General features: G+C 42.9%; 1 protein-coding gene and 1 long non-coding RNA gene across 2 annotated transcripts in view; both read right to left on the bottom strand.

Moving 5' to 3' along the window:
- LOC132256069 (fat-like cadherin-related tumor suppressor homolog) overlaps nucleotides 1–6467 on the bottom strand; it is a gene marked incomplete at its 5' end in the record, with an annotated part of 43976 nt that extends 37509 nt beyond the window's left edge. Inside the window, 3 exons of the mRNA XM_059752252.1 lie at nucleotides 1382–3950; nucleotides 5348–5869; nucleotides 6279–6467. Coding sequence (XP_059608235.1) covers nucleotides 1382–3950; nucleotides 5348–5869; nucleotides 6279–6467 — 3280 coding nt within the window. The remainder of the gene's footprint in view (nucleotides 1–1381; nucleotides 3951–5347; nucleotides 5870–6278) is intronic.
- A 27-nt stretch (nucleotides 6468–6494) lies between these two features.
- The window catches only part of LOC132255510 (uncharacterized), a 30306-nt gene continuing 19330 nt past the window's right edge, over nucleotides 6495–17470 (bottom strand). Inside the window, exon 3 of the long non-coding RNA XR_009468187.1 lies at nucleotides 6495–6602. This is a non-coding gene — a long non-coding RNA (uncharacterized LOC132255510). The remainder of the gene's footprint in view (nucleotides 6603–17470) is intronic.

Below are 17470 nucleotides of genomic sequence, written 5' to 3'. Positions count from 1 at the left end.
AAGGAAGTCGTTAAAATCACGCGATACATATACAAAAATAATGTAATTTGAAAAGTAACCCCCCAACTTTTCCCCCTTCTTCCCTTCCTCATTCTTCTAGCACTCGCACAAACTTTAAATCCCACTCCATAATAACTTTACCTCATCCTCACGCCCAAGTCGACGCTCATATCAACGCTTCTTCAACTTTTCTCTCCCTACATAATTGCCATATTTCGGTGCAAATATGAAAAGGAAAGCTTAATCTTCAATGCATTCATCCAGGAATTCCCAGTAAAAGAACATCCAAACATACAAAAGCTGCTGCAAGCTATTTACTGGCATTTTTCGCATAATAAAGAATGCAATGCATTTCAAATACAAGCACTCAATTTGTCACTCAAAATAAGTCATTATTTTTCCCGGAAAGGCAGAATTGGAAAAGTTGTCATGCATTGTTGGACTAATATCTATTTCTCAGAACGGTCAATCGATATTTTTATCCCAAAGAGGAAAAAAAAACCCACTCAATGAAATCTAATAACTTTTCCATTCATTGTGGAAAAATCAACAGGGTATTTTCTTTGTGTTTGTTTCACGTGAAAGTCAATATGTCCTAAAGAATATCTTTTATAACTCTCTGGCTTTTGCGAAAGATCAGATTGAACATTGTCAATCAGCAGTCAAAAATGTGCTGTACTAAATCAGAAATTCAAGTGAAGAGAGCACAGTTATCAAGAACACACAATCGAGGGAAAAGAATTTCTTCGTTTATGTGACATGTCATTGTATTTCAGCACTTTCTCAAATTCCTCCCCAAGAAGCTCAAGTCATTCATAAGAAAAACCACATTTTCCCTTGTTCTTCTCCCATGAATTCGTCTCACAAATCCCACGCAACAGAAAAGTTTGCCTAGTTGGAAATCCAAGAGTAGTCTTTCAACTCAATGTAAATCCCTGGTAAATACAGCGCATTTAATCTCAGCGAGCAATATTGCTCAATTAGAGGCACACATTCTCAGCACTTTATCATGCGTGGAGCATAAAAATAGGTCCACAAATGGCAGTGCGTGCAGATGAGGAAATATTGAGAGCCACTGATTGAGACATAAATCCCTGAGCACAGCCGCTTTTGTACGCCCGAGTTCAATCTCAGTGGATTGTTCGGTGTTAAATGGACATTTCTGGGTGCTGGAGAATCTCTGAAAGTCATGCTCAACATGGGGTTGTGGAAGAGAGCAGAGAAATGGAAATCATCTGTCAAAAAAGGGGGGAAAACTCATTAAAAGAAAATTATCCTAGATTGAAATAGTTCCATCCCTTCTCTCTCTCTCTCTTCGTTCGGAAGAAGGAGGGCCAGGCAGAGTGAGGACTGTAATTAATGGTCGAGCGAGAGTGCTTACCTTCTGCATCCACGGTGAACAGGCCAAGACCATCTCCGCTGCGCACACTGTAGGTGATTCTAGAGTCGGGACCAGGTGGATCGGCGTCCCGTGCCCGTACAATCATCACGTGAGTGCCGAGTGGTTGATTCTCCTTCACGCGCCCAGTGAGAACGAAGTCTTCAAACTGCGGCGCCTGGCGATTCTCATTTACATCCACAATCTCCACAGTGACTGTAGTGTCCGCGGCCAGAGATGGATGGCCGCGATCGAATGCCCTCACGGTGAGTGTGTGAATTTGGCGCTCCTCGAAGTCCAGACTGCCGGTGGTGCGCATCGCGCCCGAGAATTCATCGATCCGGAAGGGCGGCACCTCGTCAGACTCCTCATCCAGCAGCAGCTTGTAGCCCACCTCACCACTGGCGCCCACGTCCGCGTCCGTGGCAGTCACCACCACCACGAGAGTGCCCCAGGGGACGTCCTCACGCACCCTCACCGTGTAACCCTCGGGGACACTGAACACTGGCGCATTGTCATTTATATCCTCCACTGTGATCCGCACGATGGCATCCGTGTGGAGGCTGGCGCCCCGCTCCGCCCCATCCGTGGCCCTGACACGCAATTCATACACCTCCTGACGCTCCCTGTCCAATGTTCCACTCACAGTCACCACTCCCGCCTCCGGATCCACCCTGAAGTCCTTCGTTTCCGTCACCAAACCATATCGCACCTTGCCATTCTCGCCAGCGTCCGCATCCGTGGCATTCAGGGCAATCACAATGGTGCCATTGAGCGCATTCTCAGGAATCCGGAAACTTGTGAGACTCTTCTCGAACTTGGGTGCATTGTCATTCTCATCCAAGACAGTAACTGGAAGTACCTTCGACACGGACTTCTGAGGCTTACCCAGATCATACACCGTCACATTCAGCACATATTCATCCTCTCGCTCCCTGTCCAGATACCCAATAATCTTCAGTTCACCCGTGTCAGGATCCAGACGAAACACAGAGTCATTATCCCCATCAGATATGCCAAAGACCAGCTTCCCGTTGTAGCCGAGATCTCTGTCTCTAGCCCTGATCACCGCCACGGTCGTGCCCAAAGCCGCAGTCTCATTCACTCTCACCTCAAATGGAAAGTCCACAAACTCCGGACTGTGAATGTTCTCACCATATCGACTGGGCATCACGACAAACTCCTCAGAGTGACTCACATCCGTTCTCGGCATGTTATTCCTCTCACTCTCGGCCAGAATTTCCGCCTGTCGACGAGTCACACCAGTCTCTCTGCACTCTGCACCAGTCGAACTCCTCCGCATGTGCACAATGTTGATGTGAACACGCGTGACATCGGCAAAGTGAGTCCCATCAGTGGCTGTCACGTTAATCTCTCGCCGCTGGGCGACAATCTCTGTCAAATCACACCCCACAGAAATCACCCCCGACGACATATCAAGATTGAAACAACCATCTTCATTTCCCGCCACCATTCGATAGCTGATCATGTTCCCTGCGTCAAAGTCAATCGCCGACAGGGTGAAAATCTCCGCTCCCAGTGGCGCAGATCGCAGGACTTCAACACTGCACTCCACCTTCTCGAACTGCGGTCGATTGTCATTCACATCCCTGATCCGAATGTGCAGCTGCATCTCCGTTTGACGCCGATACGGAAGGCCCCAGTCAGAGGCTCTCACTCTCAACACATACTGTCGTCGCATGGATTCATAATCGATTAATTTAGATGTTCGCACAACACCTGAGAAGTGATCAATGTCGAAGGGAACATCATTGAGATTGGCTATGCTATAGGAAATGTAAGCATTCTCGCCGGCATCACGATCCTTTGCTGTCACTTTCGTCACTGTTGTGCCCGCGGGTTCATTCTCATCCACAAATATTGTCGAGTTTGTCCCCTCGAACACCGGATCATTGTCATTTATGTCCGCCACGTTGATCTTCACCTTCGCCGATGATTGCTTTCGTGTGCCACTATTGCCCTGATCAATGGCAGACACGGTCAGTGTGTAGAAACTCTTGGTTTCTGTGTCCAACGGAACGGCCGTGTAAAGCATTCCCGTGTCGGGATTCACCCTGAACTCTCCACCCTCATTTCCACCAACAATCTCCAGGAACACCTGGGCATTCTTCCCAACATCACGGTCGGATACCTTCAGGCGAATAATGGGTGTGTTTGGCGGTGAGGATTCTGGCACACTCACCTCGTAAATCTCCCGGCTGAACACTGGCACGTTGTCATTGGCGTCCGCCAAGTGCACGGGCACGACTTTGTAGCTCTGCCTCGGAGGAATGCCCCAATCCACAGCCCTCAGAGTCAGATTGTAGCCTTGCGGCGTGGCTTCTCTGTCCAGCAACTGATGCACCTCAATGTTGTACTCACCGTGTCTCTTTGTCGGTCGTATACGAAAGTGTCCATTCGGATCGCCATCCACAATATCCAGACTCTTAATCCTGCCATGGATGCCCTTATCCATGTCCTCCACGCGCACGATACCAAAGATGTGAGCATTGGAGTCCTCGACGATCTCAGGCAAAGCCTGAGTGTAGATTGTCGGCGGGTAGAGATTCACCTGCGTCAGTTGAACAGAAAAAGAGAAAGAGAGACAAGTACACACAATTATAAAACCGCAAATGAGAAATTCAATCTTAAATTTAATTAATACGACCCGCGCCTTTCTCCCCTCCTAATTACTCTCAGCACTCATGTTAATTATATCGTATTTATTTCCACCTCGACCGTGCTTTTTTTTCGCCCACCTCAATGCGAGTGAGACATATAGCAAAGGGAAGATAGTATGCCTCAAATCTCTACACCACCAATATAAACTAGAAAAACCATTAGGTTTTTTTTTCTTGCAAAAGAAAATAATGTAAACAATCTAAAGGTATATTGTGTGAATTTACTCTAGTTCAAAAGTATCTATTGAACGACAAATGTTACTTCCAAACACTTTCGCTACGCTGTACACCACTACCATATTATCTGCCCCTTGACACAAAGTTTCTGCCCCAACTGGCGAACAACCATTTGTGGATGATGGATACTTCTGCAGCGCTCGCTAACCCCTTAACAGAGATTTATACCACAAAGACTCGTTTGTTGCAAGCGCGCCAAGAATAACGTTCCTCACGCCGTCAAGAGCTTTTAGATTAAAACCATATAAATGTTGGAGGAACTTTTTCGGCACTGCTGAATATTTTATCATTGCGTACAGTGTATTTCGTCCTGAACAATCACAAAGACTTTGTGGGATTTTTCCATTAGCGCCACATATGTATACATATATTGGCACATATAAGAAGCTCATGGGCTTGCTTCAACCTCCTCCTGTTGCCATTGCAAATTAATTGAAACAAATATTCTTGAAAATCTCCTCCCTTCCAATTCCGCCATTCGATGTGAATATTTCATGAAAGCGCGGCGCACAATTTCAATGAGAATCAACGGCAGGAGAAAAGTAGGAAAAAATTCATATCGAATTATTGAATATGGTAATTGAATTAATTGAGGATTCCCTGAGCACTGGAAAATTGCAGAAAGCTCTTTTTCTGGGTTCTTTTGCGATATTAAAAAAATAAAACTGCTGCAGAGCAGATGATGAGATGCCTTTCCTCGCAAAGTTTATGAGTAATCCTCGCTGCTCAATATTTAAGCTTCTCAATATTGAGCCAGAGAAGAGAAATACATTCCCTATTGCTCCACTGTTTAATGAAATTCCCTTTCAATTAACGTCGTTCTAGCAAAGAATACGCGCGACTTGTAATTGCATGACTCTTCAAAGTAAAGTGGCAATATTCATGATAAGCCATCATGGTGAATAGAGTGGTGCGAAACTGTACATTTTCACACATATTTTCTCTTTAGTGTTTGCAGTGAGAAAAAAAACTCTGTCTTCTATCTACAATCTACAGCGAAGGTAAATCGCCGAGAGTGAATTAATAACAGGTGACGAGAGAAGCAACTGACCTGCTTCACTTTGATGTGAACTCTGGCTTTGCTGGCGTGGGTGGCTGTCGCCCTGGTGGTGACGCCCCCACCCCTGTCCGTGGCAATCACGATGAGCTCATGAAAGGACCTCTCCGCAAAATTAAGCGGTCGCGTCAGCGACAGAACGCCACTCGTGGGGTGCACAGCGAACTGCTCCGTGGCCAGCGGCTCCAAGAGGCTGTAGTAGATCTCACCGTTGATGCCCAGATCCGCATCTTCCGCCACCACGCGCACAATGCTGCGGTGAAGCGCACAATCCTCCGGCACCGTGGCCGAGTACTCGGTGGGATAGAAGAGGGGATTGAGATCATTTGTATCCAGGACGCGAATGTGGACACGCGTGTCATCCTCGTAGATTGCCTTTGTCGCCGAGCGCCGCTGTGTCACCGTCACCCGGACATCCAGGTTGTACTCATCCGTCTTCTCTCTATTCAGCACCACATTTCCCGTTCGTGTGCGCACCGTGAGAAAGGCAAAGTCACCAACAATCCGCTCCTCAACCTGCAACAATCATTCACATTTTGCCACTCAGCGTCACAAACTTTCTTCTCTCATGCTGAAATTCAAAACTATATTATTTGAAATCACCCCATTCTAGTTTAATCTGAAAAATATATTTAACTTTTGGCGCAAGGAACAGAGGAAGAGTTAATAAAGTTATTTTTTGCAATTTCTGACAAAATAAAATGGTTAATATCCTGTACGTATGAAATGTATACAAATCGCGAGGAAACTTGGTAATAAAAGCCAAGGACTAAACCTATTCCAGCATAAAACGAAGCTGTTTAAGTTCTGTAATCTGACACAACTGGCAAACTTTCAATTCAACCTATTCCCCGTTGTGCTTTTAAGCTAATTACAATTGTCAATTCTCTGCCAATGACGCGCAAATGTCGCGCTTCCCACTCACCTTGAAGACCTTCTCCTTGTCCCCGCCCACGATGCGGTACTTCACCTCGTGACCCGGCATCCAGTGCACCCCCATGCGCGCCTCGTCCGTGGGCTGCTGGACGAACGTGCGCCCGGCGCTGTTCTCCGGAATCGACACATTGTACAGCGCGTGGGTGAACTTGAAGAGCTGAATGCCGTCCTGCGTGGGGCGGGGGCGCTGGAGCGCGTCATCGTGCGCCCGGACCGTCAGCACGAGGCACACAATTGCCAACCATCGCGATGGCAAATGGTGGCCCCGCAAAGGGCTCATTTCCACTAATGACTATCTCATCATTTCACCCATCTGCAAATAAAACAAGATGCAAACTCTGAATTCTCCGCTGTCATCCTCTTTTTGTTTTTTCACCACCCCTCATGGCAATTTGCATGGATAATTATCCCTCAAGCTGAAGAGCAACTTCTGCGGAGCTCATCTAATTTTTAAGTGGACGCGCAGTGCATCAGTGTGGCTTTGTGATTTGGCGGATGAATTATGCAAGAAATGTCACTTTGACACTTGTCCACCTCCCAACTTTACCACTCATTTGCACAGCGATAGCGTGCTTGTTTAATGACAACAACCACTGATCTCCCTTGGCAAAGTCTGAGCAAGTTTCCTCAAACTGATATGCATAACAATTAAAAGTGTTCCGCACTCTTCATGCAACTTATGTATTCTTCGCAGCCAAAGTTTGACAGAAATGCAACAGTGCGCGACATCTTGCGTGGCCATTCACAAAGAATGATATTTTTCCAACCATTCAAAGGCAACAATAGCACAAGCGTGGAGCAAGTTTTATGTGATTACGCCGTCAGAAAGTGAAGAATTCTTCTCAAAGTGCTGAGAAAATCGCCTCACTGTGTGGCAACTTCATAGTCAAACTTTGGCGCGCTCCGCTTTTCCCCCAGCCCACAATTCTCTCTCTTCAGGTCACTTAGCACGTTTTATTTCGGACACCGAGAGGAAATTATTTTCAAATTATTCATCGTTGGCTACATTTCAAAAAAAGCCACCGCCAAGTCGACTTGTATATAAAATTGATAAATTACAAACACAGCCATTGTGGAGTTAATTGAATTTCTCAGAACAATTTTCTTGAGCGAGAAAGTGCGCTTCAAGATAGATTTTTTTTTTACGATGATTTCACAAGAATATTGTACCAAAAAATGTTCACAAGAGAAGACAGAGAGATTGTTTTCCACTACTAGTGGATTGAAATGCACGTAATCCATCGAACGTGAACCATTTCCCATCTGCCACGTGCTCGTGGCGAGAATTTATAGAAAATTCGCCCACAGCATTTAATCTCGGGTAGAGTATATATTGTGGTGGCTAATAGACATGTGATTGGATGGTCAATAATAAATTTGTTGATATTATAGTGATTTCCACCGGGAGCTCAACAATTTCCGATGGAATATTTCTTTAAAATCCACTAGGAGAAAAATTTCAAATATAAAGTGACTATAAACGATACACTTTCTGTGAAATCTATTGCAAATAATTGCTTTAAATTTTCTTCAATCCTCTGTCAATGTTCGATAAGTGTTCTTAAGTCCATTCTTTGCAGGTATTGCAGATATTCAAACAATTCAAGAGCTGTGCTTTTATTTTCACCTCGTCAACAATGGCGTTTTCGTCAGAAAAGGCTTCTCAAGATTAAGTTGTTTCCTCTTCATTCACATTATGAGACTTGCAGGTCAGCTTTCAATCTGTGACTTTATTGTTTGTTGGCACTGAAAGCCAAACATTTATACGACGTGAAATAGTTGCAATTCCTCAGTTTCTTCTTTCACAAAGAAAGTTCAATCTTCTAAGAATCATCAGAAAGTACTTGAAAGAAGTCCTTCTGACCTTTGATATCATTCATCTAATACATATATTATGCTTCCTTCAATATCTCTAAAAGACGCATTTCTCCAAAAGTAATTTGAAACGTGTTCTATTGCAACTGGGAAATTTTTATTTGAGAATTTGAATCTGCTCATGTCATTCAATTTTTGGAATAAGTAATTTTGTTTTGATCTTTTTGAAACCAAAAGTATTCCACTTTGTGATATTACAGAATTCCTCTGTCGAAATATCTCAAGTGGAATCTCTTGAAGAACGCCGAAAGGAAAGTGAATTGGCGGCTCAGAGGAAAATCAACTTCCCCCGCCCGCAATCACACACACACACACAAAACAAAGAAAGAGGCGAACTTAAGCCCAAACCATTCTAGTGAAAGAAGGAAAAACAGTGAAATTTTCACCCAAACAGAGAAAGCGACTTTTCCATCAGCATAAACCATGGACAGGAAATAATTTCCGAATCGATACAGTCATTTCCTTTTAAAACTACATTAGAGTGCTCTGCTGGGCCCCTTTCAAGCGCTCTGTTTATATTTTCCGAGGAATATTTCTCTTTTTTCTCCCGCCATCTCCTCCATCGTCTGTGGGAAAAGAGATACACTGTTTATGAGCATACAAATACACACATTACAGCGGCATCCCCACGGCCTGAGAGGCACATTCTAGCGATTACTCAACATTAAATAGTTAATAAAAGATGTGCTTTACGATGGGGTGGAAACCCACTTGCGAGGATTGATGGATATGCGAAAATACTACGCCAAATTGATGCTCGTGGCGCTGCGCGATGCTCTCCTCAATGGCTTCCAGACACCTTTCTCAACCATATAAATGCCACCCATTCTCGAGCCCGCACTTTTTCCCTCCGCCGTTTGGCAAATCGAAGGAAAATATTTACAATTCATCCGTTTAAATGGTCTCCCAATTGAAATAACAATTGCACGATGAGGGAGAAGAGAATGTTTTTCGCCATTTTATTACACCATTTATAGCATGTTTTATGTTTAGGCCGTCTAACAAATCCATCAATAGCTAATTTCTCTCCTCACGCTTAAAGTGCACACATACACACACCAATTTTCAAGCTGACAGCTAATCTGCTTATCCCCACAAACACATGTTTCACGCAAGCGTAGCTGAAAATCCCCAATTAATTGAATTATATCCGCACTGAAAAATCACTCACAAGTGAAAATTGTCACGAAATTTCACAGCCCAACGCGAGTCTTAAAGACAGCGAGTAATTTGCCAAAAAGCCCATGGAAAGATGATCTCTAGCAAATGACACATCCCATCACCGTCGTTTTTTCCCCATTTAAATTTGTGTGTCCCGGAAGAGAGTCTGGGGAAGTTTGGGACAACTCTCAAAGTTTAATTAAAAACAATTACCAAATTGTTAAATTGAAGTCCAACCCTCAAGTCATTAGTTTATCCAACTTTTTTTCCGCTGCTGTCGCGCGAGACCCCTTTTCACCCTCACTGCATCACCCACGGACAAACTTCTTGCTTCGCCAATTGTTCAATTGGACGGTTGAAATTTGAGAAAGATTGCTGAATGGAAAATCTTGGGTTGAGGGGAGAGTAAAATGGCAAAAGGAGAGACACTCAAGCAAGACAAACAAAGGCATGGGAAGAAGAGACAACCTTTCACTCCCAATGGCGGGGTGAGAAAGAGAAGTTGAGGCTTTGATGGGGTGGAAAATTCCTCACTGCGAAATTGTTGTAACACCCACTCAGATTTTTTTTTTGCTCTGTGTGTGTGTCTCTTTATCCTTACAGAAATATACTCGTGCTAAAATTATTTGATACACAGAGGAAACTGTTTGTAATTGCTTTTTCCCCGAGCAACATAGAAACATCAACATGAAGCTATGGGGAAAGAATACGCGCAAAACAATGCTCTCTCGGATAAAACAATTAAAAGATAATCTCATCACAGTTATTTACATGATTTAATCCATTTGCCGAAGAAGGAATGGACAAAAATTAAGGACACAGTCTATCATGGAAGAAATTTCTCCCTGACAGTGAAGCATTGAGTCTCTCGACTCTCTTCCTTGAGTGACTGTTGTCATCTTCTGTGCATGCCAACAATTCGATTCATGCATGTTATAGACCGTACGTGCGCGCTAGGTTGATATAACGACTCCTTATTTCCCCCCTGAGAGTCCCCTCCCAAGAATATCCCCATTTCCGAAATCCACGGGGATCTCTATACAATTTAACACTGAATGTCCCCCTCATTGCCCACCCCATCGGGAGAGTCCATAAGAAAGCCATAAGGAGGCAAAGAGATGTGAAATGGCCACACTATAAAATGATGACAAAAACTTTCCCATCTTTCATCATCATATTTTCAACCCCTTTCTTGCCCTTCTAGCCTTGTATCTTCAAGAGCGCTTTTTCCTCAACACACACCCTTGTGCTGGGAGGGTGGCAAGAGGATTTCCCACCCAATTATTCCATACGCTCTCTCTCGCTCTCTGTCGTTGTCATCAGTGAGTTCTTGTCTCGTGACCAGTTGGAAGAGGATTAGGCAATAAAGTCATGACAAGTGCTACATGATGATGGTTAACCATCTTATGGTATACCACACTAGCCACTCTTCAGCACACAATGTTCTCTCTTCTGCCAATGTCTCGAGGGTGGAAAATTCTCCTCGAATGGATCGAACGCTATAAGAAGTCCTACAACAATATTCTGTCTGGATTGAATGCACTAAAGCACAACTTTAGTGCCTTTTTTCCTGATGTCATCCAAGTGTGGAAAATCTACACAAAAAAAACACCACCGCACACACTCACACACAAAGGACATGTAGTGTCGTTGAGCAGGAAAAGACGTAATACGATAAAATGAGTTATGGCAGGAAATTGAGGCGACGAGAGAAGCCTCGCACTGTCTTTCAAATCAATCGATTTGGGGGATGACTGCGAAATGTTATTCCAAGTAATGCGTGCCGCACCGAAAGCCAGATTTGCCAACGTTTCACCATTGTAATTAATATTAAGTATTTGGTATTCTTGGGAAGTAGGACAAAGACGCTGATATTAAGATTAATAGTAGATTAACCCTCACTCATTCCCTGATTTGCTTTCGACCTGAATCTCTTTCTCATCCTAAAACATTTCTGATTCGAGAATTTATCACGTGCAATAGAGGCTAATTTGTCAGTTCCATTAACAAATGCTGTGCATTTGGCGAAAGACAATTAAATTGTCTACAATTGTTTATCTGTGCGGAAATCTGAAAAATATGTCTGCGATGACGCTCGACTATTTGTGCACAAAAAAAAAAACATAAACACAAACATACGAGTAATGAAGAGCATCGGCTTTGGATGATATTCCCAAAAGCAATTTCAGAATTCCCACAATTATTTTAAGAATCTCTCACACAAAAATGCAAATTCTGCATCATTTATTCTCGAATACTTTATAGAAAGATAAAAAATAAAACCATTTTCTCTAATGCACAAAGAACAAATTGTAATTAATGTAAATTTTTGCATGAAATTTTAAAACATCAGAAAGCATAGTAAAACGTCGACTGGCTCTCAACTTATGGCGACCATTTATTACGTTAGGACCATTTCGGCATACTTTGCGAACAATTCCCACCAGGATTCCAGAAACTATCTGTCGGTGCTGCTAAGGACATTATTGAATTCCTCATGAGGATCAGAGACTTCCCAAAATACCCCCAAAAATGGAGATGGCAACTTTTCCTCGCGACAACTTGAAACTTCCTGTCCGCAGTGTAAGTTTGTTTAAGTTGCTGCAGAAGAGTTTTGTGAAAATTCTATATGTATGCCTGAACATAGCTCTGGGCGAATCACCGTAAATCTCATTAACCCTCTTCATAAAGTAACAAATTCGCACATACAACCATATCAACGGCCCATCCGCAGCATCCTTCAGCCCCAAATGTGCTCTCGAGGTCAAAATGTGGCCCTCCTTATTTATTCACATCACTCAATATTTATGGTGGGATGTTTCGATGAATTTTTCTCTCTTCCTTCCCGCCTTTTGGATTAAACCTCGTCCGGACAATGGCAATACTCGTACTAAAAGGGGAGCTGAAACAAGATAAAAACACGATGGACACTTGGGTGGGTTTGCTGAGGATGATGGGAGTACGAAGAAGAAGACCCAAATGTGAATGAGACAAAGTTATTCAGGGTGGAAAACAAGAGAGATTAATTTCATATTCCGATGACTTTTACCCTCATCTTATACACATATCTCTCACCCCTCACTCGCCCTCAATTGACTCATACATTTTCCCTTTCAATGAATTGTCGACTTTTTTCTCTGTGCCATCCTCAAATCCTCCAACTTTTCCGCCTTCATATCTTTTCCCTTTTAACCTTTTTTCATGGTCGCTTCCACAACGAAGAATTCCCATATTGTGCACCCACTCCACTCCCTGGCCCTCATGTTAACTTTCATGTCGCAAAGAATAAGGACTTTGGAAATCGATTGACTGTGGCCTTATATCGTGGATGCTGTGGAGCGAATCGATCTAAGTCCCATTCCAGCGTCTCTGCATCGCCCACATAAAATAAATCCCTGGGGAAACTTTCATAGTGTGGTCAATTTCCTCCCTTGCACGAGAGCAACAATGATGAATAAAAAGAAAGTCCACCCCCGCACTTCAATTGTGTCGAGAGGCGACCATCTTTTCCCCCAACATCACAGAGACCCTCAGACAAACCGCACAAATTTCATCCTTAATCATTGTCAGAGCGAATGTTGAGAGGGAACGAGCGTAAATCCACAAAATGCAGATTAATCGATTGCTGTGCGATGCTTACTTTCAATCTCAAGTTGATAAGTATATTGCGTCTTTGTCACCAAAGGATCTTGATTACGGTCTTGATTACAATGAGTAATGGTTTCACTCCAAAATTGCTTGACTTTGACTCGTCTTTGAGTGTTGAAGATTGAATGTCAAAGATTGGATGAACATGAAATGCTATTCAGGATGTTTAGTATTTTGTAAGTAATTGAAAATGCAATTTTGTCTGTAAATATTGCAGTTTTGTTAAATTCACAAAGGGGTCCAGACATTTTCTTTCAATTTCTAACTTTGACAGAATTCGTGAAACTCTGAACATTCGCTCTTGCATCAACGTGAAAACATCAGTCTTGGAAGCTGTGACTAAATTTCCACCATGGCGTACTAAAATACATTCAGCAAAACTTTCTGCTTTTCAGAACATTCAACGTCACACCGTAATAATATAATCCGACAGTTGTTTTTGAGACATATGAAAAATGCCATACACATACGTTACATTGACATTTGACATGTATAGAGACATGCAAACACTTCCACCTTTGTCAATGAGCGCAAATTTCAATTCTTGAGATAATTTTTTGCACAAAAATCATCCACAGAACTGTAGGCGGACTCTCAAGACTTCTTCTTCTTTCTCTCCTTGTGCGGATGATTGCAGAAAATTTATAGCACGAGCCGCAAAAGACATGGAGAGATGGGCAAAGTTTCGGGATTACATTTGGTTGTATTACAATTTCGGAAAATCTATTTCTGTTTGTATTTTCTCTTATTCCACCACCCTCGTTTCCATGCGATACCCGGCCAGAGAGAGAGTGGAAAGTCATGTAAAAAGGAGTGACGAAGATGGAAAATAGGATGACTATGGTGGGGGCGGGCAAGACAGAAAAGTTGTGTGTGAGGGTATAAAACACAACATTTATGTAAATGTTTTCCTTTTGGATTTTATGAATGTGAGCGAAGTGAATTTGGGATGAATAATTTTATTTCTCGATCGTATGGCGGCGAAAAAAAAGGAGGCGGAAAATAGCTGATGGATTCCGAGTCAACAAACTATAAATCCGGAATATCCCTCGAGAGGAGTGCCATATCACGTGGCCTGCCGTGCTTGTTTGCACTGGCTAAAAGAATTGCTGGCAAGCTTGAGAAGATGTAGCACAAAAGCGACGCAGGAAGAGACGAGAAACTCTCCACGATGGGGAAATGGAGAATATAAATTTTCTCTTTCATTCTTCTTTTCCCGAACATCAACTCGAGTGTGTGCCTTGAGATTATATGATGGCCCCGAAATATGAATGGAATGCGCTGCCGGGATGAAGATCTCAAGACTATATGCCACAGAGGAGGCACAGGCTCGGGAATTGAGCAGCGCGAAACAATAGATACAGTAATTCAGATGTGGTAATCCCATGCAAAGCTTGAGGATATTGTCGTGAAATGAGCGAAATCCTCTTGCAAGCGAGAGTTTATTGTCTTTTCACTGGGAACTTTAAGAGATTCGCACGCCCCGTCCACTCACATGGTCCGCCCACTTGTGATCAGTATTTACATTTCCCACTTGAAATGCAAATTCAATTATTATAAATAATAATTTTCCCTGCCACACTCTCCCGCTGAGAAGGGGGAAAAGGTATACACATAGCGTGACCCTCTCACACTGATTATATGTGAAACTTTTAACTAACAACATCGTAAATATCTCAAACCGGCACAACATATTTCACCCATCCTTCTCAATTTTCACCCGGTCGTCGGCACTAATTTAACGAGGAATTTTACCGGAAAATCTCATATAACTCTGTCTCTAAATCACCATACGAGCATTTCCTCACACATGACATGACGAAATGGGAAGCCCTATGCGAAGAAAGAAGTGCTGAGAATGGAAAACACTGAAGAATTTCATGTAATACAAACCACAGAAGAGAGACAGAGCACTTCTTGTTAGTCATTGAGGAAGCGAGGCGCACACATTGAAGAAACGAGAAGTGTGACGCGAATGGAGGGAATATTGCTTCAAAATACAATTTAATTCTTTTAAAGTTAAAACTTATGATCATTTACTGCTCTCCTTGCCCTCCGCGTAGCTTCGCTCTTCCTTCCACAACCAAACAGCCAAAAGACATCGCCAGCCATAAACATTTCATAACATGCACCTCACACCAGAAGCCCCGGGAAAAAGAGCAAGAGAGAACAGATAAAGAGATGCTGCGTGAAGAAGGAATCCATAAATGAGTTGGAGATGGGATGAGGAAGCACGGGTGAAGAGGGCGAGTGCAGAGCAGAGAGAGAGACTTTTAATATACAATATTCCATGAACTTGTGTCTTGCTTTAATTCCCATTTCTCATGCCCCCTTTTTAGGCGCTCTCTCCTCTTCCTGTTCTGAAACAACACTTGAAGTCATCAGAAACATCAGTTGTTGCCACCCAAAAACACCAGCACTCCCTTCAGCCTCTCTCTCTTCCCCCCTCCTCGCGCCAAAAATGTTTATATAATTAACATGCATCGGAGTTGAACATGAAAATTCTTTATGTATTTCATGGGCGGACGAGAGGTAACATCAAATGTGGCTGGAAGTACTCAAAGTGTGGATCATTTGATGGGATAATGGAAGTTTTCTTTCCCATGGCATTCACTAATGAAACTTCCACCTCCCATTTCCTGCCGCAGGAAGAGAGCCAAGGAAAAAATCCCAGCCCTCGATATTGAATCCCTCCCCCGAAATTCAGTTCCCACTCCAAACCGTACTAAAGGAAAATGTGAAGAAAAATGAGGCAGAAAAAATCACCTTGAAGCATGGAATTTTGCCTCTCATGGCATCACACAAAGTATCCCAGCACAAGACGCGATTTAAAGGAAGATTTTCCAAACATAAATGGAGACATCATGGATAAATTATTGTGATGAAAGTTCCCCTCAATATCCCTTCACCCTTCGTCCTGAATTGACTCAATATAACCACGCAAGTATCCCGCCTTTCCACCCACTTGCGACGACTTCCTGCTGAGATTTTCGACTTTACCCGCGCAATTCTGGAGCTTTAAAACAACAAACCATGCGATTTTCTCTATTCTCTCAAATATGCCAGCAATAAAAATGTTCCGCTCTCTGTTGAGGAATTTAATTAGCCGCCGCAGGAAAAAAAATCCCTTCGACGCTCTGAAGCACAGATGAAGTCTCTATCCCCGTAATCTGATGGGATTTCACTCCAGCGGAGAGTCTTTTGCTAAACTTCCTGGATCAAGTTTCTCCCTAAACATTGCGGCATCAATTCTAACACTCTGCGATTTGAGCCAAAATTCATAATATATCAATATTGTTTCTTCATAAACTCTTCACTTTTCTTCAGCAGCATTTTTTTAAGGAAACCCCAAATTTGAAATGAGGAGCATATAAGAAGATCTGAAACCTCAATTTGATTCTGATCTTGTGGATTAGAAGATAAGAATGGATAATAACCATTGCTAAGACACATGGTATTTTGCTAATACATTTATCTGCGATTTTTTCCACGCGTCTTTTATCCACACTTGTGTGGCAAATTTATTAAATAGTCCCTTGAATTTCTTTATATGTCGAGGTTATCCTTAGAAATCCCACCTTTCACTGAGTTCACTTGCGCATTCCCTCTTTTCTGCCCGGGCAAACAATCATAAGAAAAGCCCACCAATTGCTAACAGTGCACGTTCTCGTAAGAACTACAATGTTACATTTAAAATTTCTCCTATGCAAATGAGTTTCTTGATAAAAATGCTAATACAAGCGAGTGCCTCATGAATATATTTTAGTGAGAAAGAGAATAAAATTTACACAATTAGCACAGAAAAAGTAAAATTAACCTGTTATTATTCTTACATTCTTCTGAAATTTTGCCCCAATTTATCTTCTGTGCATCTCATGGACCCATAAGAAAAGGGGAATATTCTCACCTCTTCCACATTTCCTCAGCACTTCCCTTCTTATCTGACGCACGGTAGGAAGTTAAGTGTCGAGGGCAGAAATTGATGATTTTCCCAGGCACACTGAAAAATGAACTTGCCAAGGACAATCAAGACTCATCTTGTTGCTCACATCGCGCTCGTCCTCATTTCTTTCCTCCACGATTGTGACAATTTTGCCCACACAAATAGAATTTAATGATCGTCATATAATGCGATATCGCTCCTCAGGACTTTGTATAAATTATTTAGAAATGATTGCTCTCTCCGCTCACCCTCTCGCACTCTGTGTCTCGCATTTCCCGCGGGAGGCTCGAGGAAGATATCAAATTGTGTCTCGTCTGTGTGAAATTTAAAAGTCCTCTCAGAAAAAGTGCTTCCCTCTCCCCCACACTCCACCCAAAAGAAAGACATTTCACATCCTCCCACTCTCCCAGCGTGGCAAAAAATATTGCAGAGAAATTTATAGACACACACATACAACACAGCACAGGCAGGAATCCACACGCGCGCCCCACCAGTCAATGGGGGGTTTGAGGTGGAATTGGGAGAAAAGAAAATAAAATTATGTCCTTTCCTCA

Source organism: Phlebotomus argentipes, unplaced genomic scaffold (genome assembly GCF_947086385.1).
Source record: "Phlebotomus argentipes unplaced genomic scaffold, Phlebotomus argentipes genome assembly contig_5, whole genome shotgun sequence".
Classification (NCBI taxonomy): Eukaryota; Metazoa; Arthropoda; class Insecta; order Diptera; family Psychodidae; genus Phlebotomus; species Phlebotomus argentipes.
Note: the sequence above shows the minus strand (reverse complement) of the source record. Positions and strands in the feature narration are given on the sequence as shown.